At 41.5% G+C, this 16,277-nt stretch overlaps 1 protein-coding gene across 1 annotated transcript in view; it reads right to left on the bottom strand.

Moving 5' to 3' along the window:
* The window catches only part of LOC124794768 (kalirin), a 2,150,963-nt gene that overhangs the window by 697,376 nt on the left and 1,437,310 nt on the right, over positions 1–16,277 (bottom strand). Inside the window, exon 33 of the mRNA XM_047258392.1 lies at positions 3,760–3,859. Within this exon, the coding sequence (XP_047114348.1) occupies positions 3,760–3,859 (100 nt within the window). The remainder of the gene's footprint in view (positions 1–3,759; positions 3,860–16,277) is intronic.

Raw genomic sequence — 16,277 nt, 5'->3', positions numbered from 1 at the left:
TTTTGTAATCAGTGAATAATCACGCACCCGCCCAACCTGTGCATTTGCATTTCGTTTCTTCTTCCTCTTCTAGGTGCTTCACTTCTTTTGCTAGGTGGCGTATTAAGGAGGAACAACATGGTGACGGACGAAGAAACTCGATCTGTTCTTTATTAAGGAATTGGAATGTATACACACTGAAGAATTATCCCCCAAAATATTATGCGTGAACTCCAAAACGCATAGATTCCGTGAGCGTTTGAAGCCGAGTGTGCACGGCACGCCCCGGCGTTAGAGAATCCGTACCGCGCTCATGCTCTCTGTTTATACCGATTTGAGTGAACCTGATTTGCAGGAGCGTTGTTTGGGCGGTTTTACTCAAAATGTGAATGCAAGTTTCAACAGTCTCATTTGGAGACACGATCCATAAATAATATCTAGCCGAAGCGAAATCGTCAACACTGCTTCAAATTTGGCCGTATGTCTATTCAGTGTAGGGCATACTGCATTAATGCACGTGGCACATGCCCTTCAAATCAAAACCGGCGATGAAATGCGCTGTGAGGATACAGATGCCGGCAGCGACGAAAAGGGCTTTCAGGACGAAAATGTGGACTTATCAGGTCAAACTAGCAGAAAGCCGCATCCACTAGCTATAGTTATTATGGACCAGGCATCGATGATATCCCGTAAGTTTCCAGCTTTGTCCCTTTTTTATGTGATAAATACGAGGGTAATCCCAAAAGTAAGGTCTCCTATTTTTTATAAGTACAGAACTCTGTTTGTGTGGGAGTTGGCCACACTGTTATGAAGAGTGCTTCCCGCGCTGTGTGTAAAGAGATCCCGTTGGCTGTTACCGCCAAGTGCGAACTGCGCACAGCTATTCGGTTTTTGAACGCGAAGGGCACTGCGCCGATTGAAACCCATCGCCAATTGACGGAAGTGTATGGTGAGTCGTGAATGGATGTCAAAAATGTTCGTAAGTGGTGTAGAGAGTCTGCAGCTGGTCGGACCGAAATTCACGACGAACCAAGGAGCGGGAGACCGTCAATTTCTGAGGAGACAGTGTTGAAGGGTGAGCAAAGCATGCGTGAACGTTGGCGGTTCACCCTGGATGATCTCTGCACGTTGGTTCCTGAGGTTTCCCGAAGCACCGCTCATAGAATTTTAACGGAAACATTGAACTACGGAAGGTGTGCGCAAGATGGGTGCCACGCATGCTGACTGAGGACCACATGCGGCAACGAGTTGATGCTTCCCGCGCATTTCTTCACCGCCTTGGAGCCGAACAGGACAACTTTCTGGACTCAATTGTCACGTGTGACGAAACCTGGGCATACCACTTTACACCCGAGACCAAGCAACAATCACCCCAGTTCATAATTTTCTGAACAGCACGGCGGCGAGCTGGTATGACATGGGCATACAAAAACTGCAACAGCGTCTACAAATATGCATCGACAGAAATGGTGATTATGTCGAGAAATAGCTAAATGTTCAAGCTGTAAACTGATGTAAACCATTGCAGAAATAAACAGGTCTATGCACTTATAAAAAAATATGAGACCTTTCTTTTGGGATTACCCTCGCACTTGTCAATCTTTAAACGAGTTTTTTCTGAAAAACATGTTTTTCGGAATGATTGGCGTCGCCAACGCTACCATTTTCACCCGATTTTAATGATCTTTGGTCTTCGTTGAAGCAAACTGAATTCTCTTCAGTTCATCGTACCCAATTTTTTCTATGTCCATATTTAGTATTTTTTTCGGCCAAAACAGAGCGGTCCAAAAATGTCCATTTTTTTCAAATACGTACCTATAATTTCGCGAAATTTTATTTATTTACTCTTTTTTGCAAATCCCTACGATCAACTAAAATTACATCTTTAAGGGTCAGGGTGATATGTTAATTTCATGTCTCAGATAACCACAACCGGAGTTACAGCGACAACCGTCGATCTACCTCCTTTCTGAGCAGCCTCGGGAAAATCCCAATTACACAGTGAAAATATTAATATTTTTCAATGAAAATACCAATAAAAACTTCAATGTACGCTTTATTCATTGCAGCAAAACCCATTTGTCAACTATATTCCAGAACGGAGAAAAAAATCCTGAAGTTGAGCAATATTTCCGTCCTTCACTCTGTTGTTCCCTCTTAAATCCCTTTGATATTAAAATAAAATTTTATGATGGTGTAACTGTTTCGCGGAAAACTATGTCAGATTGTAAGTTCCTCATTTCTGTTCTCAGGTGGATAACAGGTCTTCACATTACCTACACCAACGAAAAAATACTTTTTGATTACTTTTTATAGGTTAACAGTCGAAGATAGCATTCTCCACTAAGAGAGTTCTACTGACATCAGATATGGACACAAAGGCGAGGAAGAAAAATTTATGAAAGTATACGTCTGGAGTACAGCATTTTATGGAAGAGAAATATGGACCATCTGAAATGCAGAAAATAAAAAAAACTGGAAGCATTTGAAATCGGGTGCTATCAAAAATGTTACAAATTAAGTGCCCAGATAAAGTATGGTATGACGAAGCGCTAAAGAGAATAAGTGAGGAAAGAAGTTGGTGGAAGACAATACCAGAAAAAGGGAGCGATTAGTGGACATTTGGTACGACATTATTACCGAGTAGTCGAGTCTAGAAATAATAGGGAAGACAAGATTCGAATGCATAAAACATATGATATTGGTTGTAGTAGTTAGCACGGATGAAAAGAGGAGGAGGAGATTAGTGTATTAACGTCCCGTCGACAACGAGGTCATTAGAGACGGAGCGCAACCTCGGGTGAGGGAAGGATGGGGAAGGAAATCGGCCGTGCCCTTTCAAAGGAACCATCCCGGCATTTGCCTGAAGCGATTTAGGGGAAATCACGGAAAACCTAAAGCAGGATGGCCGGAGACGGGATTGAACCGTCGTCTTCCCGAATGCGATTCCAGTGTGCTAACCACTGCGCCACCTCGCTCGGTGGATGAAAAGACTGACACAAGATAGTAAAATATGGTCGACAGCATCATACCAGTCGAAAGACAGATGACATAAAACGTAAGTTGCTAACAGGTTACCATAGCAAATCGGAACAGAAAAACAGGTTTTGATATAATAGAGTCATTCCGCAATTAATGACTCCCGCTGAACAGATACAGAAAGTATAGTAACACAGTTGGAGTAAATATCAGCTACATACTCTCATTTCTCCACTTACTCCCCACCATTCGGAATACACTACGCTCACACTGCGCTCGTAAAAACCTGAACCACCTGAGGCTAGCCACTGTCTTACAGCTTTGACGACAGCATCTGAGTCTGGAAAACGTTGGCCACGTAAATCATCTTTCACAGGCTCGGTGATACGGAAGTCTGATCGTACTCATCAGGACTCTACGGCAGATGTGGCAGGAGAGTCGAAGCACAGATGGAATCTGTTCTCCAATAGGGCATATACTCAATCCAGCAAGTGAGGTAGAAAAATATCTCGCATCCAATATGTTCACGTTTCATAGCACACTGCAACATTCTGATGGGTTTTATTCTGTTGTTCACGCTCGAGGGATTCCGCAACGTGAAATTCCTCCTCACAGAACCGGTCTCACCCATGGCCCGTCAGGAGTGAGTACGGATCAAAGCGACGCGCCGCGACGCGACGCTATCACCCTCCGCCATGCATGGAGGCTTCACCCGCTAGTCCCAACTCCGCCTACCTCGAGCGCACAGCGGTAATAAACAGCCCAGCAGGGATAAGGCGGGCGCCAACCGGCGGTACTCACCTTATCGGAGTCGGTGGTGTTGCCCGAGCCGAAGGACGCCAGGGATCCCCGGTCCAGGTTCTCCACGCTCTCGTCCAGGGACGCCGAGTCCTCCAGGTCCCTAAAAAAAAGAGAGGAATAGGAAATGCTCTTAATCCATTCTGACAATGATAGAGCAACTGCCAACAATGTGCATTCCTTACGAAGTTCCTTCCACAAATAACTTGCAACTAAGATAGTAGTAGTCCGCAGCTCGTGGTCGTGCGGTAGCGTTCTCACTTCACACGCCCGGGTTCCCGGGTTCGATTCCCGGCGGGGTCAGGGATTTTCTCTGCCTCGTGATGACTGGGTGTTGTGTGATGTCCTTAGGTTAGTTAGGTTTAAGTAGTTCTAAGTTCTAGGGGACTGATGACCATAGATGTTAAGTCCCATAGTGCTCAGAGCAATTTGAAGCATTTTTGAACTAAGATAGTAGGTATCGCATTCCAACACTATGAGTAATTCCAAGGAACACCCTACAGAAGAAATAAACACAACACAGTATTCACCAAGACCAAAAACAGCATCTGATCAAAAGTGTACGGTCACCACTACATAATGCGGAACTGATCGCTAGATGTCTTGAGAGATGGACCCGCCAATTTTAAAGGAAGAGGGGAGTATTGTGTTGTTAGTAGAGAAACAGTTAGTAAAAATTCCATCACGGACATTTCAACCCTTATAAACCCGCCCAAGTCGACTGTTAGTGACATGATTATGAAGTGGAAACGCGAAGGAATAACCACAGCTAAACCAAGACTAGGCAGGTGCCGTCCAGCAATGCGAAGGGTGATTGTAAAAGAAGGCACGAAATCAGCGGAAGGAAATACTCGAGAGTTACAAAGTGCAACCAGTAGGCCAGCTAGCACAATGATTGTGAGTAGAGTGTTGAAAAGAATGGAATACAATGGTCGAGCAAGTCCTCAGAAAAGTCACAAGTTTCTGTAGTCAGCACTAAGTGACGCTTGAGGTGGCGTCAACGGCGACGCCACTGAACAGTGGATAAATGGAGACAAGAGATTTGAAGTGATGAATCACGCTCTACCCTGTGGCAAACCGATGGAAGGATATGGGTTCGATGAATGCATCGAGAACGTTTCTCTGCTATGTACAGTAGAGGAACAGATTGGACCTGGACGTATGAGAATGACAATACACCATGTCGTAAAGCAGCATCTGTAAGGCAATGGTTTGTGGGCAATAACAATCCTGAAACGGAGTAGCCTGCCGCGACTTCCTACCTGAAATTAATGCAACGCCGTTGGGATGAGCTAGGACGTCGAGTTCGCTCCAAACCCCAGCTGCCAACATTGCTATCTTCTCTCGTTCCAACCCTTCAGAAAAAATGAGGTGCCATGACTCCACTCACGCTGAGACACCCATTGAAATTTTCCCCAACAGAGGCCAAGCGGTCATAAAGGCGAAGGCGGACACACCCAATATTAATCTCCACTAATAAGTATCTGGAGACTTATGACAAGATACAATTCGAGCATAACATTCAGTTACGGTCCTGAAAAAAAGTTGTAATAACAATTTTTTTTAAAAATTGATAGAATTACGTACTGGAACTCGACAAACGATAACTTCACTTTATCGACGGTAAAAGTCATTGAACTCCGTCGCTGCGGATTAAATTACATATAAAGATACAGCACCTAGCCACTTTCTTGTAGCATTACTGCAGCCAAAACGAGTTTCTCGTTTTCATCTATCTTCAGTTGGGGTAATAGTCTAATCATTGTTATGATTACATCATTCATTTCGAACGATGCAGCTGATTTGCGTAAAATATTAATTCCTTTACCAACGACGTTTTTAAGACGTGTATTTACATCTGATTAAGAGTTAGGTCCACTTACTTCATGTCGCATTCTGTAGCTCTACACATGGACACACTTTTAGATACCATGTTATGATCCTGCAACGCAGTGGTTGCCATTTGGATGACTTAGCGTTTGTTTACGTGGCAATTAACCTAAAATGAAATTTTTTTGATATCTTCGGAAATTAGTTGCGTTATTGGGCTTAATTTGAAGACCTTCAAACGTAATAAAAGGCCTCTGTATGAATGAAAAATGACATCATATTTAGTATCATTTCTTACGTGTGTGTGTGTGTGTGTGTGTGTGTGTGTGTGTGTGTGTGTGAGAGAGAGAGAGAGAGAGAGAGGGAGAGGGAGAGGGAGAGGGAGAGGGAGAGGGAGAGAGATGTACATAACATAGTAACAAAGAACTACAGGATAAAGAATAAAAGTAATGCATCTAACCGTAAATTAGGCGGAAACATGTCTTCAAAAACTTTTCTTTTACTTTTTGCACAAGTCAACTGCAGCATTCAAAATGCAATAGATGTAAGTATAATAATAACGACCACATACCCATATTACTTCACGTAAAGATGGGTAAAAACACAAAACGTACGTTGACAAACAAAGTTTTTAGTGGTCGCTGCTGAATTTGTTCAAGTAATTCGATCAATAGTGCTGTAAAAACGTCTTTCTACTATCATTCAGAGACACCTTGCTAGGACACCATTATGTTGGAGAAGACTGGGGCAAAGAATTCACCGGTAATCGTGTTACAAGAACCATCTCTGTATTTGCCTTCCGTGAAGACAGAAAGGAAAACATAGCCAGCAGGCGACTTGAGATAATACTTCTGTGGATCTTACACCTCAATGACTCCTTTCACGAGCCGTAGACCCCTTGCACGGACCACTGTGTACACTACGGCAGCACCGCGTCCAGGTGCGCAAATGGGTAACAACTACAATTTGCGACTATTTTCGCGTATAGTGGCTCAAGGCCTACAACTACACCGGATTTGCACATTTTAGATGTCTAACATTACTAAAGTATCATTGGTTTCTGATTTTAAAAAGTGCTCTCTGAAACACCAAAAACGTTTCGCACGCTAAAGAGTTTCAGAACTAGTGGGGCAAATGACTGTGACATAGTAGCTTTTCTAACGGAAAAGAGAATTAACGGAACGTTAAGTAGGGAACGAGAATCTGATATCAACTTTAAAAATTATTTGTTATTCGCTGCTTTTACTACAGGCGCAATTCTCTGTGCAGTGGAAGTGAACTAATTAACAGACTGCATTTAATATAAAAACAGGGAATTTAAGCCTCGTCCTCTCGCTCTCTCGACATATTGTATCAGTAAAATCGCATATTAACATGTCTGTCATGTCTGTATGCACAACTAGTATTGCGCTCCCGTTATATAGAGCGCTGCGTATCAGTTAACATTTCCCTTTTATTCTTTATTATCTTTCACGTTTAGGAAGAACAGACTGTACTTTCCAGTACGGCAGGTAATTAAATGAGCGTCAACTGAGGCCGATTCCCAATTAGGCAATCACAGTGGTATATCTGATTACAAATAAATCGGTACAGAAAGCGAAAACTAAATGCCATATAAGCAAAACCGAATGCAAATAAATTGCTCCAAAATGCGCTTGACGGCGCGAAAGATCGTCGATAGTTCACTCATGAAACATTCCGTCTCCGCTATTTCCTTTCGCTTCTCGTTACAAAGCATTACTGTGCTATAAATATACAAGCACGCTTATGCAAAAGCCGGCAGATAGAAATATAATTGCTCCAGAAGACCGAGTATAAACTTTTGTTCTGGCGGGTGGGTATGTATGACATATTCTAATTATTTTATTTACAATGTGATTACAGTCATCTTATTGAGCAATTCACTGAAGAGAGAAAGACAATGGACGACCTAATAATCGGCAGATCCTTTCTTTGGTTTTCAGTTCGAGGATTGGCTGGCAGGAGTCAAATCGGCAGCAGATATCCAATCTGCACGCCTTTCTGCATTCTTCAGATGACCATTAAGCAGAATTCTTCTTTATATGATACTGTTCGTTAACTCCTCTTCTCTCACACTCTTTTAAAGCCTTCGTCATTAGCGATCTTATCAGATCATTTAATTTTCAGGGTGCGCCTTTAACACTACATCTTAAAAGAATTCATTCAATGTTTTGCTTTCCTCAGTTCCCAAGAGTCCAAGTCTCACACCAACACTCCAAGCATATACTTTCCTATTTTGTAAGCTATTATTTTTTTAAGTAAATATAGTTTTCTTTTTATTGAAAACGCCTTTCGTTTGTTAATTCTGCAACTCAATTCTTCCCTAGTTCTTTTGCTTCCATAATACACAAACGAGTCAACTTGTTGTTGCAACCCGTCACAAATGAGTACTCGCTTTGGCTTGCCATCCTTTGTCACAAACCATCAGCTTTCTTGTTGACTAGTTTATTTCCAAGTTACATTCTTTTCCCATTACTTTATCCATTTTCTTTAATAAAGATTCTTCACTTTCAGCTGAAACAGTTACACGATTACCATATCCCATCATGTTCAAGCAGCTTACGAGAATGCAGCCAGGCGACAACGTCGACAAACGCCGGTGTTTCGACAGGTGCACACACTGTCACTTTCACGACAAAACTGCAGAAATATCGGCGGTTGTCCATGACCTCACCCGCCTGCATTCCCTCAAGTTGTCTGATCACTCTGTAAATCGGGAGCCATTGTGTAACATGTACATGGCGTGTTTGGAAAGTTTACGAAATTTTTTTAGTTTTCTGGAAAATAATTTTATTTCGGCTACATAAATGTTATCGTCTTGAAAATATTCGCCCATCAGATATTATACTCTTATGGCAGCGCTTTCTCCAATCCTCGAAACACTTCTGGAAATCTGTCTTTGAAATTGCATGACGCTTCCTTTGCGACGCGTTTTTAATCTCAGGTAAAACGACGTCCCTTAAGGTTTTCTTTCTTTATTTTTGGAAATGGAAAAAAGTTACAATGGGCCATCCCTTGGGAATATGGAGGCTGGGGCGTCATAACAACAGTTTTCCTAGCAGCTTCGGTTATCTAAGATCGTCATCACTTTACATGTCCGTTAGGCGTGTTGCATACCTATCGGGCGTTACTTCTTTTCGACCGTTTTGTTTGTACATGAGATCCAGTGTTTTAATAGATTCCTCTAGAATCTGGAAACAGTGAATCGTCTAGAGACATAGTGAGGATATATAAAGGACCACGTAACCTAAGGAACATTTTTGTTGTACATAATTGTGTTCCTGCCTGTTACTTAAAAATAAAAAGTATTTATAGCAAAACTGAAATTGTCACTATTTAATTCAGGTTTTATTTGAAAATTGTTGATTTTCAATTCGAAACAGAGGGATGTTGTAGAGAAAAAAAAGGAAAATAAGATTATCATACAGCACTAGAAAATGCAGTTTCCCCAAAGAAAGACAAAATTTAAAAGAAGCCAAAAAAATCAAACATCGTTTCAGTACTTCATTGAGCTTGTATAAAACATGGTTCTCTTATTAATATACAACTTTCGCACTAATCAGTAGTATCAGGAAACTCTCGCCACAGATCATAATGAAGAACGTTCCATTGAGTTCGAAAAAAACAATAATAATATATATTTTTTATGTCTGTGCATGTAAACTGTAATTTCATCACAAGTAATTACTCTGGTTACATAAAAGTGCAAACATTACACGATCCGCTAATTTTCATTACTTATAAAATGCAATTTATAATTTGTAAGGATATAGAACACACAATGGACTAACAATGAAGAATGTGCGGCGCTAATTTTGTGCAAAACAAAGAAAAAAACAAAGAGAAGTCGTCGGCTCCCTGTTTCTTTCTCTATCAAAGCTACCGACACAAAACTACCGGCAACCCAGTCATTTACTACGTCACTTATGTGTTGTACCAAAACGACCGAACTGAACTCTGGTTGTGTCACTTGCTAGTAGCCCTGTGCTTCTGTGGAGAACGTGCTTTGGTGAGACGGAGGAACCGAGCGCTGGTGGGAAAGCCACCACTCGCCCCGCCGGATGCTGTGCGGGTCCCCGCAGCCCGGCCGGTGCAGCTCGCGTCGCCTTGACCCGTGGCGCAGAGCCGCTGCCACCCCACCCCCGCCATCCCCACCACCGCCCCCTACCCGCGGCCGCAGCGTAATATCGCCCCTGCCGGCCGCCCCTCGCCCGTACTACCGGCCGGACGCTGCGTTCCCGGGACAGGCTACTACTGTACACCGGTTCGCCTGTGTTTTACGCTTCCCGCCAGACACGCACGCACTACTGGTGCCTCTGCACGAACACACGTCGCTAAGGCGTTACATGGCCGCATGAGATACAGGGACGAACAAAAACATGGAAACACCAAAAACACAAGACATTATCATCCCTAATACGATGAAGGAAAATCGATGACACTCGAAACAGCTTCCATCATCTTGGAATCGACAAATACGTGTGCTGTATGGTTTTCAAGGGAATCTTATGTCATTCTTCCTGCAAGTTCAGGTAAAGATGATGAGAGTGCAAAGCCATCAGGCACCCTCGTCTCCAAAGAGGAACACAAAGACTTGATAATAACGAGATCTGGTGACTGAAGTGGCCAAAGGAGATGAAACAATTCATCCACATGCTCAGAAAATCAGTCACCATTGCGGCATAAAGATGGTACCATGGGATGAAGCTGATCAGCCAAAATGGTCACATCATCCTTGGCAGTACTGCAATCTTGCAAGTTAACCTAGAGCCCCATGCAGTACCACAGTATGGCTGCCCAAATCATCACTGAACCACAGCAGTTTCACTCTTGGCAGCAAGTAGCCTGTATTGTAGGTTTTGGGGGTTGGGTTGAGTTGTTTGGTGGAGAAGACCAGTGAGGTCATTTGTCTGATCGGATTAGGGAAGGATAGGGAAGGAAGTCGGTCATGTCCTCTCAAAGGAACCATCCCGGCATTTCCCTGGGGTGATTTAGGGAAATCATGGAAAACATAAATGAGGATGGCCGGATGTAGGACTGAACCGCCTCCTCCCGAATGCGAGTCCTGTGTGCTAACCACTGCACCACCTCGCTCGGTCGTAGGTTTTGGATGATGTACACCAGATGTAGACTAAACCAGAAGTTAGAAACAGTGACAAGACTCATCCAACAAAATTAAATTCTTCCATTGCTTCATATGCCAGACTTTGTGATTTCAGCACCAAGTTTCCAAGTTACAGGCATCTGCATCAGTGATGCGTGATTTGGGAATTCCAATTCACTCTGAAGTTCCCAACTTATGAAGACCTCTTCATGTTGTTTTGGTGCTGACAGGGTTTGCAAATATAATATTCAGTTCTGCTGTCATTTTTGCAGCTGTTTTACTCTTTCTTTTTTTTTTCCCCCAGTTATCTTCAATAAGCGTCTGCCACAATCACTCAACACACACTTTCATCTACATTGTGACTTAACAGATATGTTTTTCCACTTTTGTTGTAGGTGGTATAATCTTCAATATGGTGCCTGTTGAATGAGAATTTGGGAAAATTACCTGTTTTCGGTCTTGACTAGACAATATGAAAAAACTGTAAGTGTCGATTATGAGGCATTGAAATGGCTATAACTGGATTATATGCACTGAATAATGGTATGCCACAGCAAACCAAGTATTATTTCTACTGGAAATTAGACCACCTTCTCCACCAAGTTCAGAAACCACCAAGAACTTATAATATCAGAAGACTTTAATGCAAGAGTGGGCTTACAAGTGTGAGAGTAAGCCATTAAGTATCTGTAATTTTGCTCAGATTGCCTTTAGGCTGGCTCTACATCTTTCTGTGCTCACTAGCCACTAGATCGCATGATTGCCTTCCCCTGCTGCAGCTGCAGCAGTATCACGTCAGTCTATTTTGCACTGTTACAATTCAAAGATGGCCATACCACTCTTTGTTTCACTATACAAGAGCAGAATTTCATAATCCATTTTTTGTGGTCTGAAGGTTTACCAGGGGTGGGAAGTTCTAGAAACTTTAAGTGCAATACAGTGACAATCTTTTGTCACAATGAAATGTTTAACAGTGGACTAAACAGCTCAAAAATGGTCATATGAATATGTAGGATGAGGAAACAGTGGGGCACACAGCTACAGCCACAACCACAACTGATGCCAATACTGAACAAGTCCATGCCTTGGTTCTGAATAACAGATATATGCATATGAAAAAATGCTAACCAGAATTAACTTTCACAAAATCAGCATGAGATGTGTTCCAAAATGTTCCAAAACAATTAAACACAGAGTACAAGTGTAACTGTGTGAAAATCTGTCAGGACCTAGTGGATCACCATGCTAATGAATGTGAAAAGTTGCAGGAAAGAATCATTACTGGAGATGAAACATGGATTCATCACTTCAAACAAAAGTGTAAATGTGAGAGCATGAAATGGAAATACCATAAATCTTCAGTCAAAAAGAAATTCAAGTGTCAATAAAGTGATGCTCACAGTTTTCTTGGGACCCACAAGACCCAATCCTGCAATATTACCTGCAAAAAAAAGATACTGTATCAGCAGTAAACAGTGCTATGCTGCTAAACAAGTTGAAGCCTGTAGTTTACAATGAATGCAGAGGTCGAATGCCAGAAGGTGTTGTTTTGTTGCATGGCAATACTCCTACACATCCTGCCAACCACACCATTAAAGCTCTTCAAACACTGCATCTTGAGGTGTTGGGTATCCTGCACACTCCCAATCTCACTCCATCAAATTACCATCTGTTTGGTCCGCTCTAATGACACTTTAAGGCGACATCAATTCAGCTCCAGTATAACTTGAGAATTCTGACTACACATAATTCTCATAAATATATTCACAGATATACATACAAAAGACACTCATTACTGCAGAAATCATCACATGTTTACATTATTACTAAGCAAATACAAAAAAATGGTAATTCAGAACTGCAGAGTCATGTGGGGAGTGAATTGTCGATTTGATCAGAGGTGTTATATCTGTTTAGGAGAAACCATCAACTACTTGACAACTGGCTAACCCGCAAATTGGACAGAAACTGGAGCACAATGGTACAAGACCTTTCTTCTGAAGGTATTTAGCACTAAGAATTTATTTTGATGAATATTAGAACAAGAAATGATGCCAGAAGGTAACATTATTGAAAAGGAATATTAGAATATTAAAGAAGTATTTATGAAAATTTCTTGAAGTACTGATGACAGATAACCAGGAACCTCCATGAATATTTGATGATCTTAAGCACTTAATATGTGAAAAGAAGAAAGCATACAAAACATGTTCATCAATCAAATCACCTCAAGATAGGTGATAAATCAAAAGTTAGAAAACAGAATTAGATCAAAAAATAAAGAGATGTAGGAACATAAATGCATTCAAATTGAGAGTGTAATAGGTGGGCCACAAACTATAGTAGCATGGAGGATTTTCCAGGTATGAAGAAAACACCAGTAAACGAAGCAGCAGACAGCTTAGTTTCTTTAACAGAATGGAAAAATCATTTTGTAGCTATTCTTATTCAAGACAGACCTCACTGCACAAAAGAGGGAGAAGGTAAGACTGATGAAATCAATCAAAATATGAGGCATGTACTATATCTCTATATTTTTTTAAGAACTTGTATGTGAAAACAAAAAATTACAGGATATTGCTGATACACTTGTTGATTATTTTTCCAGCTAATCACCATCCCATTCTGTTCATGTAATGAGACATGGCACAAGCTTTTTCACACACATCAAAAAAAGTTTTGCATCACCTCGTTCCAGAGAGTTCTGGAATCTGTACAGAAAATTGGAACAGAGATCAACATAAACATCATTTCCACCCTTTTTATTGCTCATGAAAACCACATATTGCATGTTGTACCCCCATACAGTGAAACCCTCAGAGGTGCTGGTCCAGATTGCTGCGCACACCAGTACCTCTAATACCCAGTGGCACGTCCCCTGGCATTGATGTATACCTGTATTCGTCATGGCATATTATCCACAAGTTCATCAAGGCACTGTTGGTCCAGTTTGATTTGGTGTAGATCCCTCAGAGTGGTTGGTGGGTCACATCGTCCATAAACAACCCTTTTCGATCTATCTCATGCATGTTTGATAGTGTTCATGTCTGGACAAAATGCTGGCCACTCTAGTCGAGCGATGTTGTTTTCCTGAAGGAAGTCATACACAAGATGTGCACAATGGGGGCGCAAATTGTCGTCCATGAGGACGAATGCCTCACCAATATGCTACCGATATGGTTGCAATATCATTCGGAGGATGGCATTCCCATATCATACAGCCATTACGGCGCCTTCCATGACCACCAGCGGCATACGCCGGCCCCACATAATGCCATCCCAACACATCAGGGAACATCCACCTTGCTGCACTTGCTGGACAGTGTCTCTAAGGTGTTCACCCTGACTGGGTTGGCTCCAAACACATCTCCGACGATTATCTGGTTGAAGGCATATGCGTCAGTCATTGGTGAAGACAACGTGATGCCAATCCTGAGTGATCCATTTGACATGTTGTTGGGCCCTTCTGTACTGTGCTGCATGGTGCCGTGGTTGCAAAGATGGACCTTGTCATGGACATTCGATAGTGAAGTTGTGCATCATGCAGCCTATTGTGCACAGTTTGAGTCATAACACGACATCCTGTGGCTGCACAAAAAGCATTATTCAACATTGCGGGATTGCTGTCAGGGTTCCTCCGAACCATAATACGTAGGGAGCTGTCATCCACTGCAGTAGTAGCCCTTGGACAGCCTCAGCGAGGCATGTTATCGACAGTTCTTGTCTCTGTGTGTCTCCTCCATATCTGAACAACATGCTCTTCATTTTTGGAACACAACCTACAACAAGCTTAGAGACAGAAGTGATGACATTTTCTGCATGACTTGATAATCGTTTTGCAGGACAATGCTCAAGCACGTACAGTGTGAGCTCCTACTAATTTGTTTGACTGATGGAGCTGCTATACCACCTACTGCACTCCCCTAACTTAAGCCCTTGAGAGTTCAACTCGATTTCTAAACTGAAGGAAACACTTCACGGCATTCGCTTCAGAACTGCTACAAATTCATTGGGCAATAGACCGCGTCGCTTGAGCTGTCAACACAACTGGCACTGCTAAGAGTATCCTACAATTTCCACATCACTGGCAATGGGTTATACACAATGCTGGTTACTGCTTTGAAGGTCCATAAAGCTTTGAAACACATATCTATTTTGTACGAGCTGTAAATAAATAGTTGTCATTATTAAAGTTCCAACGTTCGTAGATTTAGAAAAAGTTTATAACACAATTCCTATGACAAAACTGTGGGAGGCTCTGAAAAATAAAGACAAGAATCTTCCATAGAGTATTACTGAAATGTGCAGACATACTAAGGTTCAGATTAAAAGAGGGTCAAAGTTATCAGAACCTATTAATGTCACAAAAGAGCAGAGACTGAGCTGCAGTATGTCACTTATTTAGTTCAGTTGTATGTAAAAGTGGCTCTCAGAAGACAAAACGAAAGCTGTGGAGGAATGGGAATTATTGTTAATGATGTACAGGTGATTTCATTAAGTTTTACTTATGATAAAGCCATTCTAGCACAATCTGAATATGATCTTGTGCTTATTATTATATCAGGAATATTTCAAATGGGGATTATAGATGCGTCTAACATAAACCAAATATCTTGTAGTGAATATTACCAATAGATTTAAAGTACACCTTAATGACAGAACAGTTATGAAACAGGGAGAAAAATTCAAATATCTAGGGGCATATATTGACAGAAGTGGATTGGGTAACACAGAAGTGAAATATAGAAAAAAAACAAAGCAGAAAAGTAATAGGGTGTACAGAGTCATTTTGGTGGGACAAGAAAATTTCCAAGAACAATAAGAAATGAGTGGGTTGGTTGATGGTTGAATATGTCCTTTGCTATGGATTGAAACTATGGACACTTTTAAAGGCAGACCTCAAAAGAAACATGACAGTTGTGGAAATGGAGTATTTGTAATGGAGCACCAGAATATTGAGAATCAGGAAAAAACTAATGATGAAGTAAGAGACAGAATTAAGGCAAATGAAGCAGTGCCAGATAGGACTGAAAAAAAAATCAGAAAGTGCTATGGGCAATTTTTGAGGATGCCAGCAATATTTTACACACGATAACACACACTTCAATTGTCACTATGGGGCAGGTTGAATGTGTCAGTGGGGTCAGCCAATGGAGTGTTCTATGAAGACTACATTCGAACACATTTCATCCCTTCCACACTTCGGTCCTTCAACAGCTTCATGGAAATTCACCCATGGCCAAAGAAAATTTTTGAATGGATATCACCTGGCAGACTAAGATCTTCTTGAAAAGACTATACCAATGAAATAATGGAGCACTGCAGTGTATGCAAGAAAGATGCCCTATAGATGATGATTAAGAAGACTTACAATTAACTGAAATGCACTCACTGGGTGTGCTATTCTTTTTGACAATCCAGAGGCATTTTCTTGTTGTAACCAAGCAAAGTACCTAGTAGCATCTCCACAATTTAGCTGTGCAACTGAAAATACATTAGTATAACTGCCGCATTATTATCATTAATATTATTATTATGGTTGTTATTCCCACTAAATGTTGCGGAG

Source organism: Schistocerca piceifrons, chromosome 4 (genome assembly GCF_021461385.2).
Source record: "Schistocerca piceifrons isolate TAMUIC-IGC-003096 chromosome 4, iqSchPice1.1, whole genome shotgun sequence".
Taxonomy (NCBI): Eukaryota; Metazoa; Arthropoda; class Insecta; order Orthoptera; family Acrididae; genus Schistocerca; species Schistocerca piceifrons.
Note: the sequence above shows the minus strand (reverse complement) of the source record. Positions and strands in the feature narration are given on the sequence as shown.